Here is a 25,841-nt window from a genome sequence, read left to right as displayed (position 1 = left end):
TTTTATATGTATTAATATAAGTTCCAGTTATATAATTAATTTAGTTAAGGTAATTTAAATATTTATATAGTTTATGAAACATGTATTATGTTGAAACCATTGACATCCATAAATATTGAATGTTTACTTTTAATAATTTGTACAATCTGTAATTTAAAATATTTATTATTCTTACCATGCACCATAACCGTAATTATCTTTCTTAAACTTGGAGGTATTCCATTATCAGCTTCACAGACGTAATTTCCACTGTGTTTGATATCGACATTTGTAATATAAAATGTACCATTTTCCGATTTTTGAACATTGTTTGTGGAATAATCGTTTTCTAAATTTGAAATGATTTAAGAGAATAAATAATAATTGTTAAAATATAAATTAAAATTCTATAAAGCACTTCAAATACATAAAAGAAAACAAACCCCTACTACCTGTAAATCGTTTCAAGGTTACAATTGGCAAAGGATGGCCATCAGCTGTACACTGAATTGTTAAATTGTTATTTCTGATTACATCTAAAATTTTAATATCATTCGTCCATTGAGGCGGAACTAGAAAAAATTACATTTGATATATATTATAAAAAATAAAATGGTTTATTAGTTCTGAAAATGTATTAAAATTAAAATATATAGACTTACTTTTAACTCTAAGCTGAGCTGTAAATTTATCTTCTCCTATATTATTCTGTACTAAGCATGTATAATTGCCAATACTTTTTAAGTCAATTGGCTCTATTGTTAAAACAGAAAACTCTTCGTCTGTTTTTAAATGAATTCCAGAGATTTCTTTTACATTTTTATTATTTTTTAACCAGTTAAATGTTAATGGTTTTTTTCCAAGTGCAAAACAGCCAATACTAATTTTACTTCCCATTTTTACTTCTGATGGAAAATGAAATGGCTGAATTTTTGGCGATTCTAAAAATTAAAGTGTAAAATTTAATGATTTTATTTAAGTTAAAATATTTTAATATATTGCAAAGCATATTATCATAAAAAAAAAAAAAATACTGGCGTTTACATACCTTGCTCATAAGTAAATCCATAGCTGATCAGTTGCATGATATTTAACACTATTATTATTTGTCTGGATGTAAACATTATGTTGTTTATAAGGACAATTAGAAGTAAGAAAAGCTACTAAATATGTTTGAATCACAATTTAACAACATGAAAACTCAGTGCAAGTAGCATCTGTTCAAAGCGACAAAACGCCATACAACGGATACAACACGAATTAAAGCATACAAAATATATATTTCATGATTTAAATTTCTGGAGAATTATACCTTTAACACTTAACGTGATGGTCTTTTTCAAAGAAGTTCCAATACCGTTATATGCGGAGCATTCATATAAACCTTCGTCATTCTTTGAAATCTTAACAAATGTCAGTTTTTCATTGTCCATAATTTCTTTATTATCCATACTGACAGCAGAACCGAAAGGACTTTCTAATAAGAATATTATCAGAATATAAATATATCGAGATTTGAATTATTTGAGAAATATATTAAAATATATTATAATTATGTACCTTTTCGTACCCAAGTAATAGTTGGCTTTGGGTATCCAGAAGCCTGACAAAGTATTGTTATATTACCATTTGCGACTGCTTCAGAATTTTTCGGTTCTTCTATCCATGAAGGCGGAACTATATTTCCATATATGTTATTAAATTTTTATATACTATAAGCTTATATTAGAATACTTTATAAGCATATTTTTATATAATAATTTACCTGGAATCTGTAAGTTTGCTGTATGTGAAGTTGAACCTAAGGCATTAGAGACGATACAAGTATAGTTGCCTCTGTTTTGTTCATCTAAAGGATCTATAGCTAATATTGAAAGGCTAGTATGAGTAAAAATTTTTGTGTTTGACCCATCCTTAATTTCTTTGTTTTCTTTCATCCATATAAACTTTAAAGGTTTATCACCAGAAATAACAGAACATGACACACTTAAACTATCTCCTGTTTTCAAATTGTCAGGAAACGTAAATGGTTTAATCACTGGTAATTCTAAAAAAATAATGAACATATTATAAATCTCAATAACAAATTAATAAATTTATAACAAATATGATAAGTAACAGAAGATAAAAACTTACCTGAAGCAGAAATATTAATGAAAACGATTGATATCATCTGATATAAAATAAAAGTGATGATAAAATGAATCCTCGAAACCATTTCGACTCGTTCGATTAATTAAGTATACAGACAGATTTATATTATCTCCAGAAAAGTTGTCTGACCGTAAAGCCAATTCAAGTAACACTACTACTATTATTGCCTAGCATTTCTTTCTGCAGCGCCGTACAGCGGAAAACTGAGACATTAAAATTTTTAGTCATAATCACATAATACTAGAAATTCTCCAGGAATCATAATAATGCCTTTGTATCATTAAAATATCATTGAAAAACATATCCACATCTCTAAACAATTTAACAGTAGAAAATAAGGCATATAAAAACCAAGTCCTTTCTAGTTTACATAAGCAAAACACATAATATGATTTCTGATAAATAAATATAATTTATTGACACTATATACATATTAAATAATCGGTACCTTTAACAGTAACAGTAATTGCCTTTCTAATTTCTCCTAAATTATTTTTGGCTAAACATTCATAAATTCCTTCGTGAATTTTTCCTATTTTTATCAAGTTTAGGTTCCCATTCAAAATCATAAATTCGGGTACTATTTTCTGATTATAGTTGTCAAAAGTATCTTCTGAAAAATTTTAAAAGAATATATTAAGTTGAAATTCGAAATGAAAAAAATATATTAACTTGAAAAATATGTAAGTTGTCTCAAATATCACCTTTAATATTCCAAGTTATAGAAGGTTTAGGATATCCAGACGCTTGGCATTCGATGGTCACATTGGTATCAACAACAACTTCTACATTTTTAGGTTCTTTTTCCCAATTTGGAGATACTATAAATGTAAATTTTATTAAAGATTTTATATATTTTGATAGCGACATAAATCTTTACAAATAGAATTGTCATTTTATTAATAAATTCAAACACAAAATATACGCTTACTTGGAACAATCAATGTCGCTGTATGACTTGCAGTGCCGACTGCATTTGATACGATACATGTATAATTTCCGGCATTTTCTGAACTTACAGAATCGATAGATATTACTGATATATGATTAGCAGTTATGATTTTAATTACAGAATTTTCTGATATATCTTCCTGATCCTTTTTCCAATTAAAAACAAAGGGTTGATCCCCAGATGTAGCAGTACACATTGCACTTATTCTGTTACCAACTTTTATAGTCTGCGGAAAATTGAATGGTGCAATAACAGGTAAATCTGTCAATAACAAACAGCTCTTTAGAATATCGAAAATTGCTGTTAAAACGCTTAAAGTTCTAATAATTAATTGGCTTTGCAGAAAAATTTTGCAATTAAATTGTTAATAAAAGTAAGCTTACCTTGACAAAGAGCGAAAAGAACTAAACTGACAAAAACAACACTCGTTAGTAAAAGTGTCATCTCTCTCGATTTCAAAGGTACAGATTTATTTCGTTGTGTACTTTCAATATTGGTAAATGTTTTATTTTAAGATCATCCACATATAGGTTGAGAAATATAAGTCGGGAGTTGCGAGTAGAATCACAGCAAGTAGTAAGATACACTGAATAGCATAATACGCGAAGCCATGCTTAGGATATATGCGCCACTCAACGGTAAAATGTGAAAGATAAAATATATTAAACTAAACATATTACAAAGTAAATACATACTTAATACAAATACAATACAATACATAATAAATACAAATAATAAATAAATAAAAATTAAATTATGATATAAATTTAATAACATTTTAATGAAATTGTATTTAATCTAATCGCAATTTAAAGAATTAAAATATGTTAAAAGTAAAACAATCATACGTGTAAAACATTTGAATTTATTAACGCTTTTTTACCTTTTACAATAACAGTTATCGTCTTTTGAAGAGTATTACCAAGAATATTTAATGCTGTACATTCGTAAATACCTTCATCTTCTTTTGTTATCGAGAAAAATTTTAATTCTCCATTGTCTGATTTTCTGAAACTTTTTTCATTCGAACTGTCGATATCACCGACAAATGGATTTGCTATATTGAAATTATATTTATATTACCTTAAATTTATGTATTTTTATATCAGATCAAAGTTTTATTTATACTCAAATTAAGAAAAAATCATTATTAAATTTAATAATTCAAAACTCACATTTTTTAGTCCATTCCATTTTTGGTGTTGGAAAACCATTTGCTTCACATTTTACAGTTACATTGTCATCTTTAACAATTTCGATATCTTTAGGTTCAATTCGCCATGTTGGTGGTACTTAAACAAACAAGAAATTCAGGGACATCATTTAAATTAGTTATTTATAGCTAATTAATCTTTAAATCAACTTACTTGGGACTTCTAATCTTGCCATATAGCTATTTGAACCATATTTATTTGAAACTGTGCAAGTATAATTCCCGATATTTTCTTCTCTAATGGATTTTATTGATACTACTGATAAATCTGTGTGTGTAAGCACTGCTACGTTTTTATTTTCGTTTATATCAATATGATCTTTTTTCCATAAAAATTTTAACGGTTGGCTGCCAGAGATTACAGCACATGTTATGCTCCCCATGTCTCCAATATTTAAATTTCGTAGGAAAGGAAAATGGAGCAATTTTAGGAATATCTATAAAAAATTAACTATCATTAATTTCTGTATTAATATTTTTGTAACTAAATAGAAACAGTTAAGAATGTAAGATAGAATCATCGATAACTGAAAGTTATCTTACCTTGATTCTTCACCATGCAGACTATGCACAAAGTAGATACTGTTATCCAATAGATGTTAAAAGCCATTTATGTTATAATCTGTAATTGATTATGCGAAAAGATGACAAGGGAAGGTAAGACTCCAAAAGTAATCTCAAACTGCAACTCGTAAAATGCAAAAGAACATAGCATAGATATACAATGAGTAAAGACACTTTTCTACAACATTATACACTAAACGCCACATAGTGCCAAAAAGTAGAAGTATCAACAAAACACTATTCATAACCATTTATAATTTTTTCGACATGATACATCATTTTAAATTGAACCAATTTTAATTATTAATATTGATAATGAATCGTAATTAATAATTATTTAGTTATTGATAGGTTTATGTCATCTAAATTATTTCCATATATTTAATCCGTTCCCTTACCTCTAACTATAACATTAATTGTTTTTCTCAAAATGGGTCCAACTCCATTTTTGGCAATGCATTCATATTCACCTTCATCGTCCTTTTTTGCATTAATTATTAATAAATTTCCATCTTTTTTATTTTTATACAAATATTTTTCATCATTCGTTTCTTGAATATTAAAAGGATTTTTAAATTGATTTTATTTTAAAAATTTATGATATGGTAATATAATTTAAATAATACTATAAAGATAATACTTTTACCTTTCCGACTCCAAGATAAATTTGGTGTAGGAAAACCATGCGCTTGGCATTGAATGGTTATATTGTTACCTACCACAATATCTGTATTTTTTGGTTCTAAAATCCATGTAGGAGACACTTTAAAAACAAATCGCACAAAATAAATAACCTTTTTAAAGGACGAAGTAAGTATTAGAAAAAGCCAATTTACTGATTTTAAAATATTAAGTCTTACTTGGAATTTCTAAGACTGCATTATGCCTAGTTGTGCCAAATTCGTTACTAACTATGCATGAATAGTTTCCTGAGCTTTCGACAGTTATGGGATCGATTCTTAAAACTGATTCAACAGCGTGAATATGAATAGTAATATGTTTGTCTTCTTTAATAGTTCTACTTTCCTTCTCCCACCAAATTTTGAATGGCTTTGAGCCTGAAATCACTGCACATATAACACTAACTCTTCCACCAATTTTTAAATTAGGTGGAAAATTAAAAGGATTAATTCCTGGAGGTTCTGTAAAGTTATGTTAAAGATGTAATTTGAATCATTATTATAACAGATTTAAATTTAGACTATTTGTGTTTTCTAAAATTCGATGAAACATAATCTTACCTTGGCTTTTGACAGTAATCCAGAAAATATGATAGAAAAGCAGAACAAAAACTGTAGATGATATCATTTTCACTTGACAACACAGTTCCTAAAGTTCTGTATCAGTCGAAATCCAAATACAAAAGATAACTTTCGTTTAGAATTGTATATAACAATACATATCCTTCAGGAAATTACAAGAGAATGAAGAATGCACAACTACCATTACGATCATAGCAAAATAGCTTAGCGCCACAGCGCGGAGAAAATATTTACTAGAGAAAGTACAAAACTTGGAAAAAATAATTTTTGAATTAATATTATTCATTGTGTACGATTCCGATCAAAACAGTTGAAAATACGTATTGTTTCACACATCAAAATGCCCACTTTTTGAAATTTCATTTATTTAAACTTAATTGTCTCTATATACATTACTAATTATCGACAATTAATAATTTTTATTATGAAACATCAATTTACTTTTCTCACCTTTAACGGTAATAGTGATAGTTTTCTTCAGTTCTCCAATTCCGTTTCTCGCAGAACATTCCATTATTCCTTCGTGTTCTTTCTGTATATTTGTTATAATCAAGTTTCCTTCGACAGTAACTTTATAAAACTTTGAATTTTCCATTTCAAAAGAATTAACATGGTTTTCTATAAATTACAAATTTTATTTTCGATAAATATTACAGTTCATATTTTTTAAATGTAGTAGATTTATTATATGTAATCGTAATAAATATATAACAGTTTTAAATTGAAATATAAATTTATTTTATTTTTATTGTTGTAAGTCCATGTTACCTTTATTTGTCCACGTTACAGTAGGAGGAGGATAACCATTTGCTTGACAAGCTATGGTTACATTGTTTCCGATAATACTTTCTATATTTTGAGGTTCCTGTTTCCAGATAGGCGGTACTAAATCAATTAAAATTTATTAAATTTTTATTTCTAAATCTATAAATATAGTTGAGCGGATTAATTTTATATAATATAATCAATTCCACATTCACTAACCTGGTACTTCTAAAATGGCTGTGTAAGATGTCGTACCGAATTTATTCGATACAACACAAGAATAATTTCCAGAGCTATTACTGTTTATAGGATTAATTGCTAATACAGAATGCTCGGGATGTGTAAATATTTCTATATTTTCTTTTTCTGTGATAATTATATTATTTTTCATCCATTGAAAACTTAAAGGTTTCTTTCCTGATGTTATAGAACAAATAATGTTTACTCTATCACCATTTTTCAACTTTTCAGAAAAGTGGAATGGGTGAATCTGAGGTGCATCTGAAAAACGATGAATTTTTAAAAATTTCTTTAATTACAAAATGCTAAAGTTACTGAAATTAGCAAATTAAAATTTTGAAATAAATTTTTATAAATATTTTACTATAAAAATTTAAGTATTTTATAAGGATTGTTTTTTCTTTTTTATGAATATTTCTTATCTCATTTGCTTAATCGCGTTATTTTTATATTTTAAATATAAGAGCAAGTTTCTTACCTTGGCTGTAACTCTGTTGACACAAATAACAAATAATTATCAAATGCAGCAGTGCCATATTAAGAAATGGTCTATAACACGAAATATTACTATGCATGTTAGTGATCGGTTGAAAACTTATATACACGTATATCCGAATCCTTAGCTCACTTCAACTGAAATACTAGAAATACCATTAAAAATTAGGTAAACTTTAACATACACAGCAGTCAAAAGTATATGCTGTAATAGAGAAAGCTTTTTACTAGCTCGAGTGCGCCACATAACGATTAAAACATGTACTAGAGCAAACTACAATGTATTTAAGATATCATGATCTTCAGACAAATATTTTGTAATTCATTTAATGTAAGATTCGAAAAAATATATTTTTAATGTAGTTTTTTTAAATTTCTAACGAAACGTTTATTTCTATGAATTTATTTCATATTTATAATACAAAATATATAAAAGATAAATTTCCAAATATAAAACAAATACAAATACAGGATAATTAAAAATTATTGAATTACTTTTAGCAATTTTTTAATTTTGAGTTTTGGATTTAATTATATGAATCTTACCCTTAACTGATAGTGTAACAGACTTTTTTAATTCCTTTCCAATTCCGTTTTTAGCAACACATTCTAAAATGCCTTCATCTTCTTTTTGAATATTTGTAATTATTAAAGTTCCATCTGAAGTAATCAGATAATTTTCTTTCAGCGATCCTACGCTTTTATCCGAGTGATGAAACGGATTTTCTTTAAATCGATAAATTAATTTTTAAAATGCCCAAAATAAAGTAAATTTTATTGTCATTTCTATCAATAAAATAATATTTGTAATAAAATGTGTACCTTTTCTTTGCCATTGTATGGTAGGCAATGGGAAGCCATAGGCTTGACATCGAATTGTTATATTAGAACCAATAACGCTCTCAGTATCATGTGGTTCTTGTTTCCATTCAGGTGGAGCTATTTATGAGTAATTTTAAAATTATTAAAATTAGATTTATTGTTATAAATTTTAACTGCAAACATTATTAAATATTTTACTTTTAAAATGACTTACCAGATACGGTTAATATTGTACTATAACTTGTTGTTCCTGCTAAATTTGAAACTATGCAAGTGTAATTCCCATTGTTCTGATCTGTTATTGAATCAATGGCTAAAACTGAAAGATCAGTATGAAAATGAATTTCCGTATTTTTACCCTGGACTAGGGTGTCTGTATCTTTCTTCCACTGAAATGTTAATGGTCTTGTACCAGAACTGACAGAGCATATAACACTTACACGGTCACCCATTTTTAAATCTTGAGGAAAAGAAAACGGACGAATTTTGGGAGACACTGTGCAAACATAATAAAATTAATTCTTAATTTTTTAATATAATTTGTTATTTTGCTCATCGTTAAGTTAAGGTGATTCTAGTTTAATCGTAACATCGATTTTTGAAATAAAAAGTTATTCTAATAATTTTGAATATTTTAGTTTACTAAATTAAGATTTAAGCCAACAATGACATAAAACAATATAATATGTAAACTCACCTTGGTTCGAAATGGAACCAACCAAGCAAAATAAGCCAAGGCAACAAATCCATATACTGTAGTCTGCCATATCTTACATTCAGTGTCCTTTGTCTTATACAGTCATAAAATTCATGTCACTAATACTTATATATAAAATGACCTCTTATTCATATACTATATCATTTGGTAAATATCTTTCACGAACATATTAATGATGCTCTGACATAAGAGAAAGTGCACCGAGCACGAAATATACACTATCCAGTCTTTAACTATACAACGCCACATATCGGATAATAAATGAACTATATTTCAATAATTAAATGAAATTTAAAGCATAACAGAATTAATATTTTGAGATTTAATTAAAATTACGTGCTATATCATACCTTTAATTATTAAACTAACTGCTTTCTTCAAACCTATTCCTATGCCATTTTTTGCTGAACATTCATAAATTCCTCCGTCTTCTTTCTTTACATGAATTAAAAGCAAAGTACTATTCATGATGAATTTATGGTCCATTACTAAATTCTCTTTTTCACCAAAAGAATTTTCTAAGATACAATAATAATTTAAATTTGAGTAATTTAAATTCTTCAAATAAAAACGTATTGAATTTTTATACCTTGTTTGATCCATGAAATAGTTGGAACAGGAAATCCATTTGCTTCACAATGTAAACTGGCATTTTGTCCAACCACGACATCGAGAGAATTTGGTTCGATTTTCCAAGATGGAGATACTGAAAGGTTTCTATTATTTTTAGTTATAGTAACAGTAATATCTTATGCTTAGCCAAAATTAATGGTCGCTCAATATAGTTTTTCATTTATGATTAATGTAATAATTACAAAATTCAAAAATTGTGATTCTTTTTACTTATACATTTAAAAAGTTAAAAATGCATATGTAATTTATCATTAGATTTAATTCAGATGGTATTTGTAAATCAAAAAATTTTGATTGGATTAATAATTATTTCTTAAAACTTATTGATTAAATATATTTTTAAATTTTTTTTATATTTACCTGGCACTTCTAATACAGCTGTGTGAAAAGTAGTTCCAAAATTGTTACTTACAAAGCAAGTGTAGTTTCCTACACTATTTTCATTAATAGAATGTATAGTAATTACGGACACATCCGAATGACTATGAATTTTTATATTCTTAGTTTCAAATATTTCTTCGCCATCTTTTATCCAATGAAACGTTAGTGGTTGTTGCCCGGAACTAACTGAACAGAGAATACTGACTTTATCTCCAATTTTGAGATCACGAGGAAGAGAAAATGGTCTGATTAGAGGCATTTCACCATCTGAAAATGATAGTAACGTATTTCGGAATTCGATATTCTAGTATGGTTTTCAATTTATATATGCTACTTATTTTATCAACTTAGTAAAGCTATCATTTACTAATTTTAGATTCAAGTACAGAAATGTTCATTCTAATTTCAATAATAATAATTCTTGTATTAATAAATTATTATATTAATTCAAAAATGTCTAACTTATTAAACACTTATGATGATGTATATAGCCTACAACTGATCTTAACAATGAAAACAAGTAGCAAGTAGCAAAATTAGAATTTAGATTATACATATAATGTTAATCCAGTTCATACAAGAAAATGTTATATTTTAATTAAGAATACTATATAATAATAAAGCTATAATCAGTTTACCTTGTTTATCAGCAACTGAGATCATCAAGGATAATAAAGATGTACAGCAGGCGATAATGTAATATGTCATTTTTATGATTAACTATTGTTCAATTACTATAAGATTTATAATGAAAAACTGATAAATGTAGTCAAAAGCTATTCCGATAGGAATTACTATGGATAAATCACAATAAAGTCAAAAATATTTCACACACTTCTCGAGCCTTCCCACCACCTCCCAGTAAATGCACTAATGGCAAGTTCATGTGCGTTTGCAGCGCCTCATGATGGAAATTTTTGAAAATAAATCCAAATTAACGGGTATATTTTGAAGTATATTTCTAAAATAAAATTATTAGCTTGCTATGGTATTAAACGAAATGATATTTTATGGTATTAATTCTATGCGAAAGTATAAGTAGTTTCATAATAAATATTTAATTATTATTTGCTGTAGGTCTTGCTTGAAATTATAAATTCAAATTTATAGTTAAAGTCATAATAATATTTCTTAAATGCGCAATGTTTTTTACAATATAAATAAATTCTATACAAACTTAAATGTTTTCTGCATTGTACACGAAGTGTTGTATACTTAAAAAACCATGAACTGGGTATTTTATTAATTCTTAAGATAAATTAATATGTGGTAAACAAATTAACGACAATATTTTTCAATCTAAATTCAGAAGGCAACGTCATAAGTTACACTTACCTCAAAGAATAAATTTATATGCTGCTTGATATGCATTATCACACTGACCTTATTTTAATGTAACGTAAATAACTTATTTTCTTAAATTATTTTCTGAATATACAAGACATTTTCTATAATTAACTAAAAAATATTCCATACTTTATTCAAGAAACTTAAGAGAAAACGTTTACTCTATCGCTATTCATAATTTCTTAGCCATTAGAAAATTCTTCAGTTGTCGAAAATTGATATTTTAACATTTTGTATTTTGTTTTTTTCTGTGTAACCACACTATATAATTTGTTCCAAAAACATTTTCAGATAGAAAACACTGATCGTTTTCCTATATTACTGACGGAAATATGACGATATCAATTGTTTATTCACTTTGCATATTCACAGGATCTGCGAGAAGTCAAATAAGACTTTGGCTCCATTCCCCTTTGAAAGCTATAAAAATGTACAAATGAAATCGATAAACCAAATAAAACCAAATTTTATCACCCTAATAAAAAAAAAACTATAATTTATATCACCATCACATAATTTTTCAAAGACAAAATATTGCAAACATGGATCAAACGGACGTGCTGTTTCCGTTCTATCTGGGCCTACATATTCACAGATTAGTTTTCTTCGTATAATGTAATAATATCATATAATTCGTATAATAATTCGATGCTATATTTTGGTTTTCTTCATAATTATACAATGCGATCACAAAGTCCCTCCGCTGTGGTCACGCCCAAGTGGCTCGGCCGAGTGATGAGATCATAATTTCCTTTAACTTTCGACGCGCGGTCTGCCTGTGACGTCATTACTTAGTTCATGGAAGCTCCTCCCATTTTTCCACCTACTGCGGATTGACTTTACGATCGCACTATATATATTCTGTAATGATTTTATGATAAAGTGTAAATTTTTCTGAATGAGTTGTATTCTATAATACTGCATTTACAATACTTTTTATGAAATATTGTTCTTTCTTAACGTATTGATTATTTCCATGCAATTAGGCCCTCATTAATATTTTAGTTTAATCATTGCACTTATTTTAAAATCCTTAATATACTTTTTTAGATATTATTTCATTAGTATTTAATTATTTAAATGACAAATGATTGACAATAACTGAAACAAGATTTTACTGCCATAATAAATTATTCTTTAGTTTGATTCATAATAAAATGTAACTTTTAACATTATATTTTTTAAATAAAATTAATTAAATTGCTTATTGGAATTGGGTAAAAGTAGTATTTTTTATACTTGTATTGTGGATTAAAACAATTAGTTTTGTTTCAATTATCAAAAACCGGAAATTTGCATCTATCGTTGCTCAGTATCTCAGTTATTCATGATAAATTATGAGAGTCTAGATAAAGTTCGATACCGGATTCTCATAGTAATAGGTTTATTACATGATTGTCTGACAGAGTTCTAAAAGAATGAAATGAATGTTTTTAAAAAATTCGAAATATTAGTAGTAAAAGTGGAATTAAAATTTTAAAATATTGCGACATACCAGCGCAATCTTTTAATTTTAACTTTTTTATCTTTGGGCAGTAATAATGCTTTTCTTCCATTTCCATTGTGAGTTCACCTACAATCATAATGAGGACGACCGAGTGAAGAGCGGCACTTGACATATCTGGGTCATCTCATCTATGAAACTTTCTGCATGTGGGAAATTTCTGAGTAGCAGGATGATGCATTTATTGTTTCTGCTGTCAGGTCGTCCATACCAGAAGATTTACGCTTCATGACTGGTCACAATTACTTTTATTATAGATAGACCAACTAGGATTAATCATCATGAATTAAGAGACGAGAATTGCTCCGATACGAATTATCCATGATAAATTATACTCATTATGAACTGAAGATACTTATGGCATAGACTGACACCTTATCGCATTTTAGAAAAAATGAGATATAATTTAATATTCGTAGGAGAAATAATATTAGATTTACATTATATTGATAATTACTAAATTAATTTAATATAGAATGATCTTGAATATAATTCCGTTTTTCTGTATAAAAAATACGATTTGGCAGTATATTTATTTGTAATGATTATGTAGATGTTACAGGATTTGTTATCTTGTAACATCCTAACTGCAGAACATGTGCAGATATTCTTCACTCATTGCTATAGATAAACACGATCATTGATAAGTGTCAGACTAATCAAACTCAAGCTGAAGTAACCAGATAGCTTGATATGAATCGTGTGGTGATGCATTAGTTTTGATAGAAGCTGTAACAAACAATTATGGTATCTCAAAAATTTAGAATTCTATTTCTAAATTTATTATCTATGGTCAAAACTAGTTTATGATGTCATTTGTCGTATATAACTGAATATTCAATATTGAAAACTCGCTCTCGTTATGTTCCTATATAAGAATCATCTTTAAATATTTCAATGAAACTGAACGCGCTTGTAAGAAAATGATTGACATTATTTCAAAAATCTATTTGTTATAAATTAACTGGTAAATATTTGAAGTGCATAGATCTTATTTATATTTATATAAATTTCAAGCGAATTCATTTGAAATATCAATGTAAATCCATCTTTCAAATTGCTGTTGAGTTACAGTAATTAATAATTGAAGAATTTTAGTTACTGGAAGTTTTCCAACAATATTTGGGTGACAGGAATGACAGACCTTTTTCAGGGTTTAGTTGAATTAATAGAATTTTCTCTTTTGTACGAATAATTGTGATTTTTAAAAAAAAATATTATTTAGATGCTTTTAGGAATTTCTGTGTATATGTATGTTGTTCATTTTAATTCAAGTTAATTAAACCGATCAATATGAGAAAATTATACTTTACTGAATGCATTTTACGTGAAAAATTTCCTATTTACTTATTTATATATTCCCTTGCCGTATTTGATATGCCAATGTTTGAAATAAATGATTTTGTTTCAAGAAAACAAATGTCCTTCATGTTCATCATGAGTTCGGTCAGGATCACAAAGGAATGACTGATTGGTGAAAGAAAATGCATAACATGTCCAATTACCATGAAAAATTCTGAGGTTCGTGGACGGTGCTAGGGTGGGATGAGGTGGGCATTAATCCACCCTGAAATAATTTATTCAAGTTTACTTATACTGACCATTATTGGAGAGTTTCTTTAAATATGAATTGATTATTCGTCAAGTAATTATAAGTTCTCATTAAACTTTTTTCCGTTTATATATATATTACTGAAAATCGATCGATAAAGTTTAACAATTAGTTTGTTTGGTGATAAAATGTGCAAATAACATCCGCCACATTAAAATAATGTTCCATCTATCTCCACCCATTCAGAATGAAAATCCTACCTCCGTTACTGTTGAGATTCCGAATCTGGATTTCCAAAATGAAAGCCTTTACCGTCTCGACTATCTGATTGCTTTCCTTATTCTGTTAGTATCTTATTTCAACAAATTATTCCAGCACGAAGGCATTCAGAAACCTTCAGTAAAAGGGAGTACAGAGGAATCTCGTTATAACGAACTTTTAGATTGTTCCTGACCAAATTTCCATAGAATCCATGACAAAATCTTTTAGTTGTAAGAACATATTTATAACGAACTTTCAGTTTAATTAATGTTCTCCTTCTGCCAGTTCCGCGGTAATAGAATTCTTGTAATTTTGACTTCACTACAAGAACTTCGTTACAGTTTCTTTGCTATTGGTTTTCTAACAGGTAAAAAACTTTACCCAAGAGAGAGAGAGACGAGTTCGGAAGCAATTAAACGAGTTTCAGATGTACTAACTTCAACAAGAACCACAAGTTGTCATAGACAGGAGTAAGGACGGCCATTTATGACTTTTTGTAATTTTGTTATTCTTCACTTAAGGCACGAGAGTAAAATGACGTTGAGGGACATCCAGGCGGGAAACGTCACCGGAGGGGACTGAGTAATGACAGCGCCTTCTGGTCACTACTTATTCCTCTCCGATATAGGAAACCAAAGGGTAATAGAAGGTATATGATTAGGAGGTGGGAATTAAAACGACAAATTCAGAAATAAATTTCTTTATTTACATGAAAAAAGTAAAAATAATAAAATAAAGATATCACATATAACATCTTTGTTTATGGACTTCGTATTTAGCTATTTAACTTACATGATAATAATTTATGTATATGTTTTCATTACAACAAACTTTCAATTTAACAAACATTTTTGTGGTTTCCCTCGTTATTATGATATTCCACTGTATATCTTTTGAAATAGGCTTAAAACCAATCGGATTTATGAACAACAAAAATTTATATTCCTTATAAAAGAATCTATTGTTTCTCTTCAAAATAACTTTTTTGTCGTTGCCTTGTCAGAAGCAGTCATTTAGTTAAGATCGGCTTCTTTTTACCACTTTATTGAGAATTATGCTGAAAGTAAATCTTTATGTAGCGAATATTTTGAAACTACAGTATATCGATTTCTTCCATTTTTCTACTAATTTTTTACTTTCCCAGCTCTGTAACAGAGGGAAAGTATGGCGATCGGTCAAAAAAATGATCCCAGATTTTTACATTTTTGAACTCAGGAGACCTTGAAACATCGAGAAATGCAAAAAAAAAAAAAAAAAAAAAAATTCGGTGGTAATTTATGTGTGTGTGTGTGGGGCACGATTTTGTTCAACCTCTTTGATAACTTACTTAATAACTCCTGTGCTTTTTGTCGGAAATTTCTGAAATTTTGCAGGGAGGTTTGCCCATTAGGGGATTGATGCTGTTAAATTTTGCTGGTTAAAAGTCGAGGGAGTGGGGAGATAAAGGGGGAGTCGTGTGTCATATCTCGACTAAAATCGTCATTTACTCATTATCAGCATTTACAATTTTTTTTTTTATAAAACCCATCCTTACCTTCAAAATTAAGCTTTTTGCTATTTTATAATAATTAAAACTATAAAAAGTTTTTAAAAATAAAACAACATAGCAGATGGCGCCACCAAAATGTTGCCGGGAAAGTTAAGCAACTCGTTACTGGATTTTTCTTAATTTATTATTAAATAACGTGTCTGTTGAATTTGTTGAATCGCGCCTCAACAACTGGCTGGCCGTGTGGTTTATTTGGGTTTTCTTCACGTATCTAAAACCTAAATAGGTTCAATAGGAGTCAATTTTCAGGACCTTCGAGGACCCTTGGCAGATCGCTCAAGTGTTTGCATTGCTTTATTTCATCAACCAACCAACCAACCAGTTTGTTGAACGTGTGTGTTGAAAGTCAGTTAGATTGATTAATTAATTAACGTGAAACATCAGCGTAATAAGATTGTATGGCCAAATTACCCCCATTACAGGCGGGGGCTGATCCTCGATGATATCAACCACAGTGGGCGATAGGTGATACAGGCAGAAAACAATATATTGATTTTTACTACTCGTGACAAATAATGGAGATCCAGCTCGATTACGAAGCCGAATTTCATGACAGTAAACTGACATTTTTTCGCCTGTCCATCTAGAAGACGTAAGTCAGTTGTATGAATAATTAAGTCATTGAGGATTGAATTTCCTCCGAAGTTAAATTTTTTATACAGTATATATCTTTACAAGTTCAGTTTTAAGTAAATAAATTTCAAAGTCTAAAATAAAGTTTTATTACTCATCTAACTTTTATTTACTCTTCAACGATTATTTGAAATAATTCTTAAGTTGAGAGAATTTTCAACAAATTCTTAAAAAGATTTCACAATAACCGACATTTTCTTAGATTTATATAAATATATTTTAAAATAATTTATTATATCTATGAAATGAAAACATGAAGATATAAATGAAACTTTGAAGATCAAGTTCTACTTATATGAATTTTTGTAATGAATTATTAATTTCTATACAGTTACAGTTTATAGATAGATTTTGAACTGTGCAATTACTTATATTTAATATGTACAGTAAATTAGGTTTTGATATTTCGCATTAGCAAGTAATTTTTAAAAAGTTAACTGTATCGAACTCTAAAAGTTTTAATTTCTTTAATAGATAACAGAGAGTTAATTGCATTAGTTAATGAAATACGAAAGTATCTCATTAACTGATGTGACTAATTAATTATACAAAAGTAATTTATTATTGAAAAGTTTATTTTTTCCTGGTTTATGATATTTATTATAAATCATTTACATACATATATTTTTTTCTTTTTAAATACTTTATTCTTAACAATTTTCTGTTAATTTTTTAACGTTGTATATTATTATTTTATTTAAAAACTTTGAATTTTGCGAAATTTTAAAAATTATGATTTACCTTATTTATAGAAATATGTCTGATTGATCTTATTTTTGATTGCATCTTAATTGATCTATTTTATGAATGCAAAAGGTTGGAATAAAGTAGAAGTAAGAAGTTAGAAAAGCATTTATTCTACAACAGTAAAGGTAGCAGGAAAAAACGCTGTTTATCTTATCTTTAGGATAAATTTAGTCTGAAACATAATCCGATGTAAAAAAGTAAAATATAATAAACAAAAATACATTCCTCTCTTTCTCTTTTCTGTAAGTACATGAACCTTGAATTGCCAGATAATATCTGCCCACAAGAATTTGATTTTGAAAGGATACTCAAAAATTATATAAATCTGTACTTTGAAGACTGGAATAAGTATTTGTTTGGTTACACCGATTTGATGCAGCTCACATGAAACGGCATGAAACGGCTCAGTTTTATTTATTTATTTTTCATATGATGGAAAAAGAACTAATTTATTTCACCGTGATATTAAATCACTATTAGTTAAGATATAAAATACAGTAAAACGGAATCGCATGGTACCGAATATTTTTTTCGTGCGATTCCGTATGTAATGTATAGATCATTATGAAGTAGTATGGATTATAGCAGGGGTGGGCAAGCAAGAGTTCAGTGGGAGCCGAAATGTAGGTTTTGCAAAATGCATGGGAGCCGCAGTTCTGTACTGTCGTGGCGGATAGTATGGCAAGGCGCGCGATTTTATTATATAATATAAATATAATATAAAACAAATATTGAATTTTTTTAATAAACATATATTCACAAAATTATAAAAATAAAATTGTAAAAATAATAATAAAAAACAGAAATTAACACTCAGCAAGAGCCGCATGTAACTCAAAAAGAGCCGCATTTGCCCATGTCTGGATTATAGCATTGTTTACCATTCCTTACATATACTGCATTGTGAATCGGTCCCGACCGTAATAGTAAACATTGTGGCCGGCCATATTTCCTACTAGTATTACCTTACCTTTAAAATATTATATAAAATCATAAATAACAATTCATTAAAAAACGAAAAAAAAATGTCAATCATTAATAACAGAATGAATCAATGATATATTAAAGTATTTAGTACATAAAAATATAATTCTAGAACAATTTTCAGAATTATCAGTAAAATTTATCATAAAAATTCTATTAATGTTAAAAATTTCACAATATTATAACTGGAAATTTTTTTACAATCACCAGATATTTAATTTATTTCGAACAACCTATATATTTTATATTTATTACCTTATTTTATAAATAATAGGTTTTTGATGTGAAATAATTTAATTTAATTCCGCAAAGCATGATTTTAAAATGGCAACAATTAAATGAGATAGCTTAATTAATAGCGAAGTTCGATAAAGAACGACGAACGTAAATAAAAAATTAATTATCCTGTACATAAGAAATCCTTTCGTAAATGATTTCCTAATGATTAAAAAAAAACTAAAAGTGATTTTTTTTAATTTCTAGATTATTTTATGATTTAGAAATTTTCATATCATAACTAAATTTAAAAAATGCTATGAAATACGAATAGACTATTTACAAATCTGATCAATGATTGTTTCTTCATACCTAATTTTATAGATATTATGAGCAATGAAAATTATATTTTCTTTTTTAAAAATCTATTGTTTAATATATAATTTGGTTGATTGTCTTCAGCTGTCTACAGGAAACTTGTAATATCAAATTATCAAAATATTTAATTTCATGCTATATCCTTTCTCTTATTTTTTAATGGTATAATTAACAGTGGAATAACAAAGAACCGTAGTACTACTTATATTAGTTTCTTTTTTTAATGAGAAATAGATTTAGTAGTATTAAATATAAGCTCCTCAAGGACTTTAAGTTAGTATTTTTAAGATTTTCTCCCATATAATGGGATCTTATTGTTTTTCGTTTTAATATAAATATTCATTTGACATAACCAAATATTTTACATTAGGGTTTACCAATTTTTAAAAACATTTTCATAAAATAAGGAAATTACTATAGGAAATTTCTAAATTTTAATTAGAAAATGTTTTTCATAAATTTAATATAAAAAATAAATTGGGTTAAAATTAAATAATGGGTTTATTTTGTTCTGAATTTTTCAAATAGTAATAATTCTACTTTATTTTAATTTTCATTGTCACAAAAATCATTGTAAATAGACAAGATTGTTATATTGAAACATTAGACCTGTTTCATTGTACTGCTGATCTATTGCATCATTATTAGAATATCAACTAATATATATACACGTATCATATTTAGCATTAAAATATTAAAAAATGGACAAAAGTTCTACATGTAATTTAATCTGTATAGCTTAACTATAAAATTTGATATTGAATTTGATTTCATTCTTTGAAATCATCCTCATTCATAAAAATTTTGCATCATTAAATCTGTAAATAAAACCACTTACTATCGTTAAAAAAAAAACAGAAAAATTGTTATACAATTTACAAAGAAAAAACTTTTAATTTATTTTATTTTTCACTAAAAAAGTATTTTTTTCATATAAATTAAAAAATCAATTGTAAAAATTGAAATTCGAAAATGATGTTTTCTTACAGGAGATATTTTTTGACAAATGAAACATTATAGTTATTACATTTGGAATAAAATACATATATCTAAAGCATTATAAAATCTTACTATTTATGTAACTTGCTTACAAATGTAGAAGACATTCAACTTTTACTTTTCAAAAACATGATTTTTAAACTTTTATATATATATCTTTATTTATTTATATATATATATATATATATATATTTTCTGCATGAAAACAATACTTGCAATTTGGAACAATAATTAATTCTTTAATAAATCTAACATTAATTAACGACACAAATTTATATAAAATGACAATTATTTATATGATTTATATAAATAGCTATTATTTGTAACGATCAGAATATACTGGATGTAATCCAATAAGTAGTATAAAGATATTAAAATGAAATTGGAGTTTGAAATTTGTAAGGAATTTTTAGTAAGGGAAGGAGTTTTTATATTTTATATTTTCAAATAATTCAAATGTCTTACATCCAGTTCATTATGATCTTTTGATAATTATTTTTTTCTTCTTTAGTTTCTAACGATGGTGCAACATCTTAAATAAAAATTAACAGTGCACAATGTTGATGAAATGGTAAATTATCCTATATTTCATGCATTCACTACATAAGTAACTGAGTTAATGGACAGAATTTTGTTGTTTGTTTATTTTTATTGATTTATTTGCATATTATACTGCATTAAGAGTTTATTTATTTACCATTTCATCCACTGTGGGATTTCTACTCACAAGATACATTTGTAATTTTGTAACCGTTAAATATATAAATGGGCGACCAACACTGTAAATTAGTTGGATAAAGGGATTATATAAAATTTTAACAATGGGTGTGTATAATTTACATTATATCTTTTACTCATTGTGGACTATCATAAATATGAGATTCATCTTTCTTCTTCAATGAGCTAGTCTTTGGTACAGGAAGAGGTCTATCTTTCATATTCTGTAAGAAAATAATACAGTTTGATTATAATCAGAATAATTTATAAGCAATAAATTATTACAAAATTATTTTACTTGTGGAAGAAATGATTTCATTTCTTGATGAGGGTCATTGCCACTTTCTGATACATCATCTCTCATTGGTACTGTAGCATACGGTGTTGGATAATTGGAAGATAAATCAGAATCTGGATAAGGATATTGTCTTGATTTTTCTATGTCAACATACCGTTGAGAAGCAGGGCCATAATTATAATGTTTCTCTTCTCTAAGGGCTTTAATTAAATGGTAATTACATAAAACTATTATTGAACAAAATATTATTTAAAAAGTTTACCTCTTTCTAAATTCCTTCTTCCTCTTGCTTTTTGTACCCAAATACATACTACAATAGTTACAACAATAATTGCTGCCACAGAAGCTGCTACAGGTACCAACAGTGATAAATCTAAGTAATATGGAGCATCTTGGCCACCAGTTAACAAAATTAAATTATCATTGCCTATAAATAATTCAAAAATTCAAAATAAATATTGACATGAATTGTGTTTTAAAAACAATAAATATAATACAAACTCTCTTAACTGATACCAATTCACTAATTAACCAATTCTTTCCTTTATAAATCCCAGAGAAATGAATGAATTTTGAATTAGGCTATCATATTTTTAACTGTGAAAAAATTATGTTTTGAATATTATAAATTTTATGACACACTGTATATATTTGTAACTGAAGAAAAAAAATAAATTTATAAATAAAAATATATAATGAAATAAAATAAAAAGTGTTGTGTAATATACTAAGCTTAATTCCACAACAAGATTTTAAAAAATTATTGGTTTTAATAGAACAAAAAATTACCAAAAAGAAAAATAATGAAGCACTTTAATCTTAGCAGCTAATTATCAGTTCAAAAGAATATTTTGTTGCTATGGAAACATGAACATTCATGCAACAGAATGTTCTTTGAATTCTTGATATGCAATTCAGCTCTAAAGATGTTTGAACTTTCTTAGCTCTTGAAATTTTTGCTGCATTAAAAGCAGCATTTTTTTATTTTTATTTGTGGTCTCTATTGAAACTGAATTTTTCAGTTGATTGACTAATAATTTGTTCCACTCATGTTAGCTAATATGCTTTCTACAGATAAAATTAGCAAGTAAAATTACTTACTATGACCAGTTGTTTTAACATTTAAGAATTCACTAGGATCTCCCTCTCCAAATTCATTAGCTGAGGTAACATATAATTGATATTCTGCACCACTTTCTAAACCATTAATAGTAAACACATTTTCGGAAGGAGTTAATACTGGAATTTGCTGCCATCTTTCAAATTTCTTTCGATAGTGAATAACATACCCTAATTAACAAAACATATTAATACTGGTAGAATTTTAAATTTAAAAAAATTTTGAAAATGAAATCATATTTAAGGTAAAGTTTTACCTGTAAGAGGAGTTCTTGTATCTTGTGGATGCCACTGAACTTTAATAGAACTATCAGTAGTACTGGCAAGAAATATATGAGGAGGCAATGGAAGATCTATAATAAAATTATACATTAAATGCATGATTTATATTTAATTTCTTAATATAAAATATATATAAAAAAACTATATTACCTCCTCCCAATGTCTTCACTAGCACATCCTGAGAAACTGGACCACTACCTGCTGCATTGAAAGCTTTAACCACTATTTTATATTCTGTATCTTTTCTTAAATTTGTGATCATATGCTCATGAATTGCACTCTGACTATACTCTAATGTTTTAAAAGAATATGGTTGAGCTGAATCAAGCACTTTATAACCTACATAATATCCTTTCAACAGTCCATTCCAATCACTTCGTGGAGGATCCTACAATAGATATATACATATGTGAAAATCTTAAATAAAATAACTATTTTTTAAAAATTTTAAATTTAATTATGAAAATTGAATAATTAAGCACTCCTGACCTTCCAACTAACAAACAAAGATGAAGATCCTTTAGCCTCAACATTGACATCTATTGGAGCTCCAGAAGGTTCTTTTAAAAATTTCAATTTTATTAAAACTTTATTAAAAGTGTCAGATTTTACGAATTAATTATCTATTTACCTTCTTCTCCTGTGGTAAAAGTAACAGTCTGAGAAGATTCACCTCGTCCAACTGCATTTTCAGCAACAACGCTTAATGTATAAGTGGTTCCGGGATTTAATTCTTTAATAAGTGTTGATGTCTGAGAACTAGTAACATCTTTTTCTTGTAGACGATGTGGTGCACCTATAAATGTACTACGTATATATATTTTTGTTAAGTTTAACATTTATCAAATAATCAATTACCTTGATCTCTCCAATACTGTACTACATATTGAGTTATCGGGCTATTTCCTGTATACGGGGGAGACCAACTAACACTAACACTTCTACTCCAAACGTCATGAACTTTAACATTAAGCGGTCGCGCCGGAACTTCTAAAATAAATAAATACGGCCTATATATTAAAAATTCTTAGAGTCACTATTGATTTTTTTAAACTGTTTACGTTCTTCATACCAAGAACCAGCAATTTCATGTTTCTATCGTCTTTTCCGTAAGGATTTTCTGCAGCACAGGAATACATTGAACTATCCGTCCTTTCGGTTTCTCTTATTATTAATTCCGATTTCAAACCTTTAGCAGTTAACGTCTCAAATATTTCATATCTGAATATCATATTATTAATTATTATTTTTTTCTATTAAATTAAAATTATAATTTTCGTAATTACCTATTTCCTCCACTTTTACCCAACTCCACCATATCTTTTTTCCATACGATAGATAATGGTTGATCTCCTGTTGCTTCGCATTTTAAGCTTGTGCTATCTCCCCTTCTCGATGACACAACAGCAAACTTTTCTTCAAATTTGGCTGGTACTGAATATATTTAAAAATTAATATATATATACTTTAAATTTTATTCTAATGATTTAAATAGAGTTATATTTCTTTTTATCGAAATTCCATAAGAGTAATTATTATTTTCGCAGGTCAACTACACTCTCATCGATCGGAGTTAAATGCAGAGTATAACAGTATTTTCACTTCCTTGTTCGTTTCCCACTTGCTGACCCACAAATCTCATCTGCAAGGTCAGTATATTTACCAGATGTTTATTCTCGTGTGTTGTAATTTTCATCAGAAACATTACACTGCTGACTATCTCGCAATAATTTCCGCACTTCATACATAATTATTTCTACGTATACTACATATATATATAGTAGGTAACAAATTGGATATTTGTTTTAAAACAGCTGTATCATCATTACGTTCGAATAATTATGTTATCAATATTGAGTCATCGTTAATATATTATTAGAAGCACAGTTAAAAATTAACGCGACAAAATTAAAATCAGTTCTTCATAAAAGATTTTTAAAATGAATCACGAACAAACAATTCATTAAACTTAAATCTTATTATATAAGTGACGTACTGTATGAAAATATGACGTAAAGGCAACCTTCAAAATAAGTTATATCAATATCAAATTAAATAAAAAATTTTTATAATATATATACGATTTAATAAAAATAATAGCAATATTTCGGTTAAATTATTATAATCATAATCTATAAATATATATAATAACCAATTTCCCTTTTAAAACATATTTATAACAAATTACAACTAGGATAATCGTCAGCCCTTAAACACGGGATGTAACGTAGACGAGTTAAATGACTTCATGAAATTTCAGTGAAAAGCAACGCATGAATAAACACCTTTTACCGTGTATCAATATTTATTAAATGCAGAGGAAAATAAAACACCAAGATTTGCAACACGATAAGGAATTATTAATTATTCTCTTCTAATGTACTGTACATCGATTAAATGCATATGCAAATTCGTTTAGTGATAATCTCTCTTATCGAGTTCGATATTCAATTTTAAAAAGAGTTTAATTACACGTTAAATTTGTAGTAAAATTAAAGAAAAAATTGAGAAAATTCCGAAAATCAATAACACGTGATTATACGTAGTGGATGTAAATAACCTTTAAAAATATTTTTATTCTTTCTGTAATTAAAAATTATGAATATGAATTCGTAAAACTAATCATAATGCAAATTCTATAGCTCTTAAACTATTTAATTGTATTATTTAATGTAAAACAAAATATATGTTAATGATGCTTGAAGGTTAACTTATATCCTAACTTCAGCATAATACTTACATCCCACTTACTTCTTAATTTAACTAATATGTTTCATTATAAATCCATATTGGTGTTTAAAAATTCATATTTGTCGCTACTAACATTAAATGATAATATTAAATAAAAATGGTTTAAAAAGGAAAGCGTGATAAATGTATTTATTCCAATTTTATTGTAAATCAGTGACGGTAGCTGTATAAAATTTATTAATTCAAAACTAGTTTTAATCAGATTACGTGCAAAAATAAAATATAAAAAAAAAAATGCAACACGTTCCACTTTCTCATTAATTTAATTAATTCAAACAGAACTCCTAGAAAGATCAAAGATCAAGGAAAACAAGTTATTTTCATTT

At 27.3% G+C, this 25,841-nt stretch overlaps 4 protein-coding genes across 4 annotated transcripts in view; all 4 read right to left on the bottom strand.

Moving 5' to 3' along the window:
- LOC136985467 (hemicentin-1-like) overlaps positions 1-25,841 on the bottom strand; it is a 130,687-nt gene that overhangs the window by 34,071 nt on the left and 70,775 nt on the right. Inside the window, exons 58-78 of the mRNA XM_067282756.1 lie at positions 24,051-24,198; positions 23,837-23,985; positions 23,623-23,754; positions 23,396-23,560; positions 23,254-23,324; positions 22,915-23,152; positions 22,740-22,835; positions 22,465-22,653; positions 21,626-21,790; positions 21,364-21,563; positions 21,214-21,289; positions 10,158-10,445; positions 9,754-9,870; positions 9,515-9,682; positions 8,661-8,942; positions 8,447-8,563; positions 8,171-8,350; positions 6,575-6,742; positions 5,723-6,004; positions 5,509-5,625; positions 5,261-5,413 (exon numbers count right to left, since the gene is read on the bottom strand). Coding sequence (XP_067138857.1) covers positions 5,261-5,413; positions 5,509-5,625; positions 5,723-6,004; positions 6,575-6,742; positions 8,171-8,350; positions 8,447-8,563; positions 8,661-8,942; positions 9,515-9,682; positions 9,754-9,870; positions 10,158-10,445; positions 21,214-21,289; positions 21,364-21,563; positions 21,626-21,790; positions 22,465-22,653; positions 22,740-22,835; positions 22,915-23,152; positions 23,254-23,324; positions 23,396-23,560; positions 23,623-23,754; positions 23,837-23,985; positions 24,051-24,198 — 3,501 coding nt within the window. The remainder of the gene's footprint in view (positions 1-5,260; positions 5,414-5,508; positions 5,626-5,722; positions 6,005-6,574; positions 6,743-8,170; positions 8,351-8,446; positions 8,564-8,660; positions 8,943-9,514; positions 9,683-9,753; positions 9,871-10,157; positions 10,446-21,213; positions 21,290-21,363; positions 21,564-21,625; positions 21,791-22,464; positions 22,654-22,739; positions 22,836-22,914; positions 23,153-23,253; positions 23,325-23,395; positions 23,561-23,622; positions 23,755-23,836; positions 23,986-24,050; positions 24,199-25,841) is intronic.
- On the bottom strand, positions 50-1,132 carry LOC136985444 (cell adhesion molecule Dscam2-like). The gene is made up of 4 exons (XM_067282732.1): positions 1,028-1,132; positions 642-920; positions 432-551; positions 50-328 (listed from the first exon to the last, which is right to left on the bottom strand). The coding sequence occupies exons 1-4, from the start codon at positions 1,101-1,103 to the stop codon at positions 72-74; spliced, it is 732 nt and encodes a 243-aa protein (XP_067138833.1). The 5' UTR covers positions 1,104-1,132; the 3' UTR covers positions 50-71.
- On the bottom strand, positions 1,076-2,450 carry LOC136985446 (cell adhesion molecule Dscam2-like). Its single transcript, XM_067282734.1, has 5 exons — positions 2,116-2,450; positions 1,745-2,026; positions 1,540-1,656; positions 1,292-1,456; positions 1,076-1,196 (listed from the first exon to the last, which is right to left on the bottom strand). Exons 1-5 carry the CDS (start codon positions 2,195-2,197, stop codon positions 1,165-1,167), a joined length of 678 nt encoding a protein of 225 aa, XP_067138835.1. The 5' UTR covers positions 2,198-2,450; the 3' UTR covers positions 1,076-1,164.
- LOC136985455 (cell adhesion molecule Dscam2-like) lies at positions 6,750-8,028 on the bottom strand. Its single transcript, XM_067282743.1, has 3 exons — positions 7,608-8,028; positions 7,109-7,390; positions 6,750-7,009 (listed from the first exon to the last, which is right to left on the bottom strand). Exons 1-3 carry the CDS (start codon positions 7,702-7,704, stop codon positions 6,870-6,872), a joined length of 519 nt encoding a protein of 172 aa, XP_067138844.1. The 5' UTR covers positions 7,705-8,028; the 3' UTR covers positions 6,750-6,869.

Source organism: Centruroides vittatus, unplaced genomic scaffold (assembly GCF_030686945.1).
Source record: "Centruroides vittatus isolate TY-2023 unplaced genomic scaffold, ASM3068694v2 contig_970, whole genome shotgun sequence".
Taxonomy (NCBI): Eukaryota; Metazoa; Arthropoda; class Arachnida; order Scorpiones; family Buthidae; genus Centruroides; species Centruroides vittatus.
Note: the sequence above shows the minus strand (reverse complement) of the source record. Positions and strands in the feature narration are given on the sequence as shown.

Bases quoted from the DNA above. Each gene is read 5' to 3' on its own strand.
- LOC136985455 (XM_067282743.1), bottom strand. From the start codon at position 7,704: ATGCATAGTAATATTTCGTGTTATAGACCATTTCTTAATATGGCACTG. The intron at 7,391-7,607 runs GTAAGAAACTTG...ATCGTTTTTCAG, and splicing joins TCAACAGAGTTACAGCCAAG to ATGCACCTCAGATTCACCCA. The intron at 7,010-7,108 runs GTTAGTGAATGT...TAATTGATTTAG, and splicing joins AGCCATTTTAGAAGTACCAG to TACCGCCTATCTGGAAACAG.
- LOC136985446 (XM_067282734.1), bottom strand. From the start codon at position 2,197: ATGGTTTCGAGGATTCATTTTATCATCACTTTTATTTTATATCAGATG. The intron at 1,657-1,744 runs GTAAATTATTAT...ATGGAAATATAG, and splicing joins AGCAAACTTACAGATTCCAG to TTCCGCCTTCATGGATAGAA. The intron at 1,457-1,539 runs GTACATAATTAT...TATTCTTATTAG, and splicing joins TATTACTTGGGTACGAAAAG to AAAGTCCTTTCGGTTCTGCT.
- LOC136985444 (XM_067282732.1), bottom strand. From the start codon at position 1,103: ATGTTTACATCCAGACAAATAATAATAGTGTTAAATATCATGCAACTG. The intron at 921-1,027 runs GTATGTAAACGC...TTTAATTTTTAG, and splicing joins TGGATTTACTTATGAGCAAG to AATCGCCAAAAATTCAGCCA. The intron at 552-641 runs GTAAGTCTATAT...AATTTTTTCTAG, and splicing joins AGCTCAGCTTAGAGTTAAAA to TTCCGCCTCAATGGACGAAT.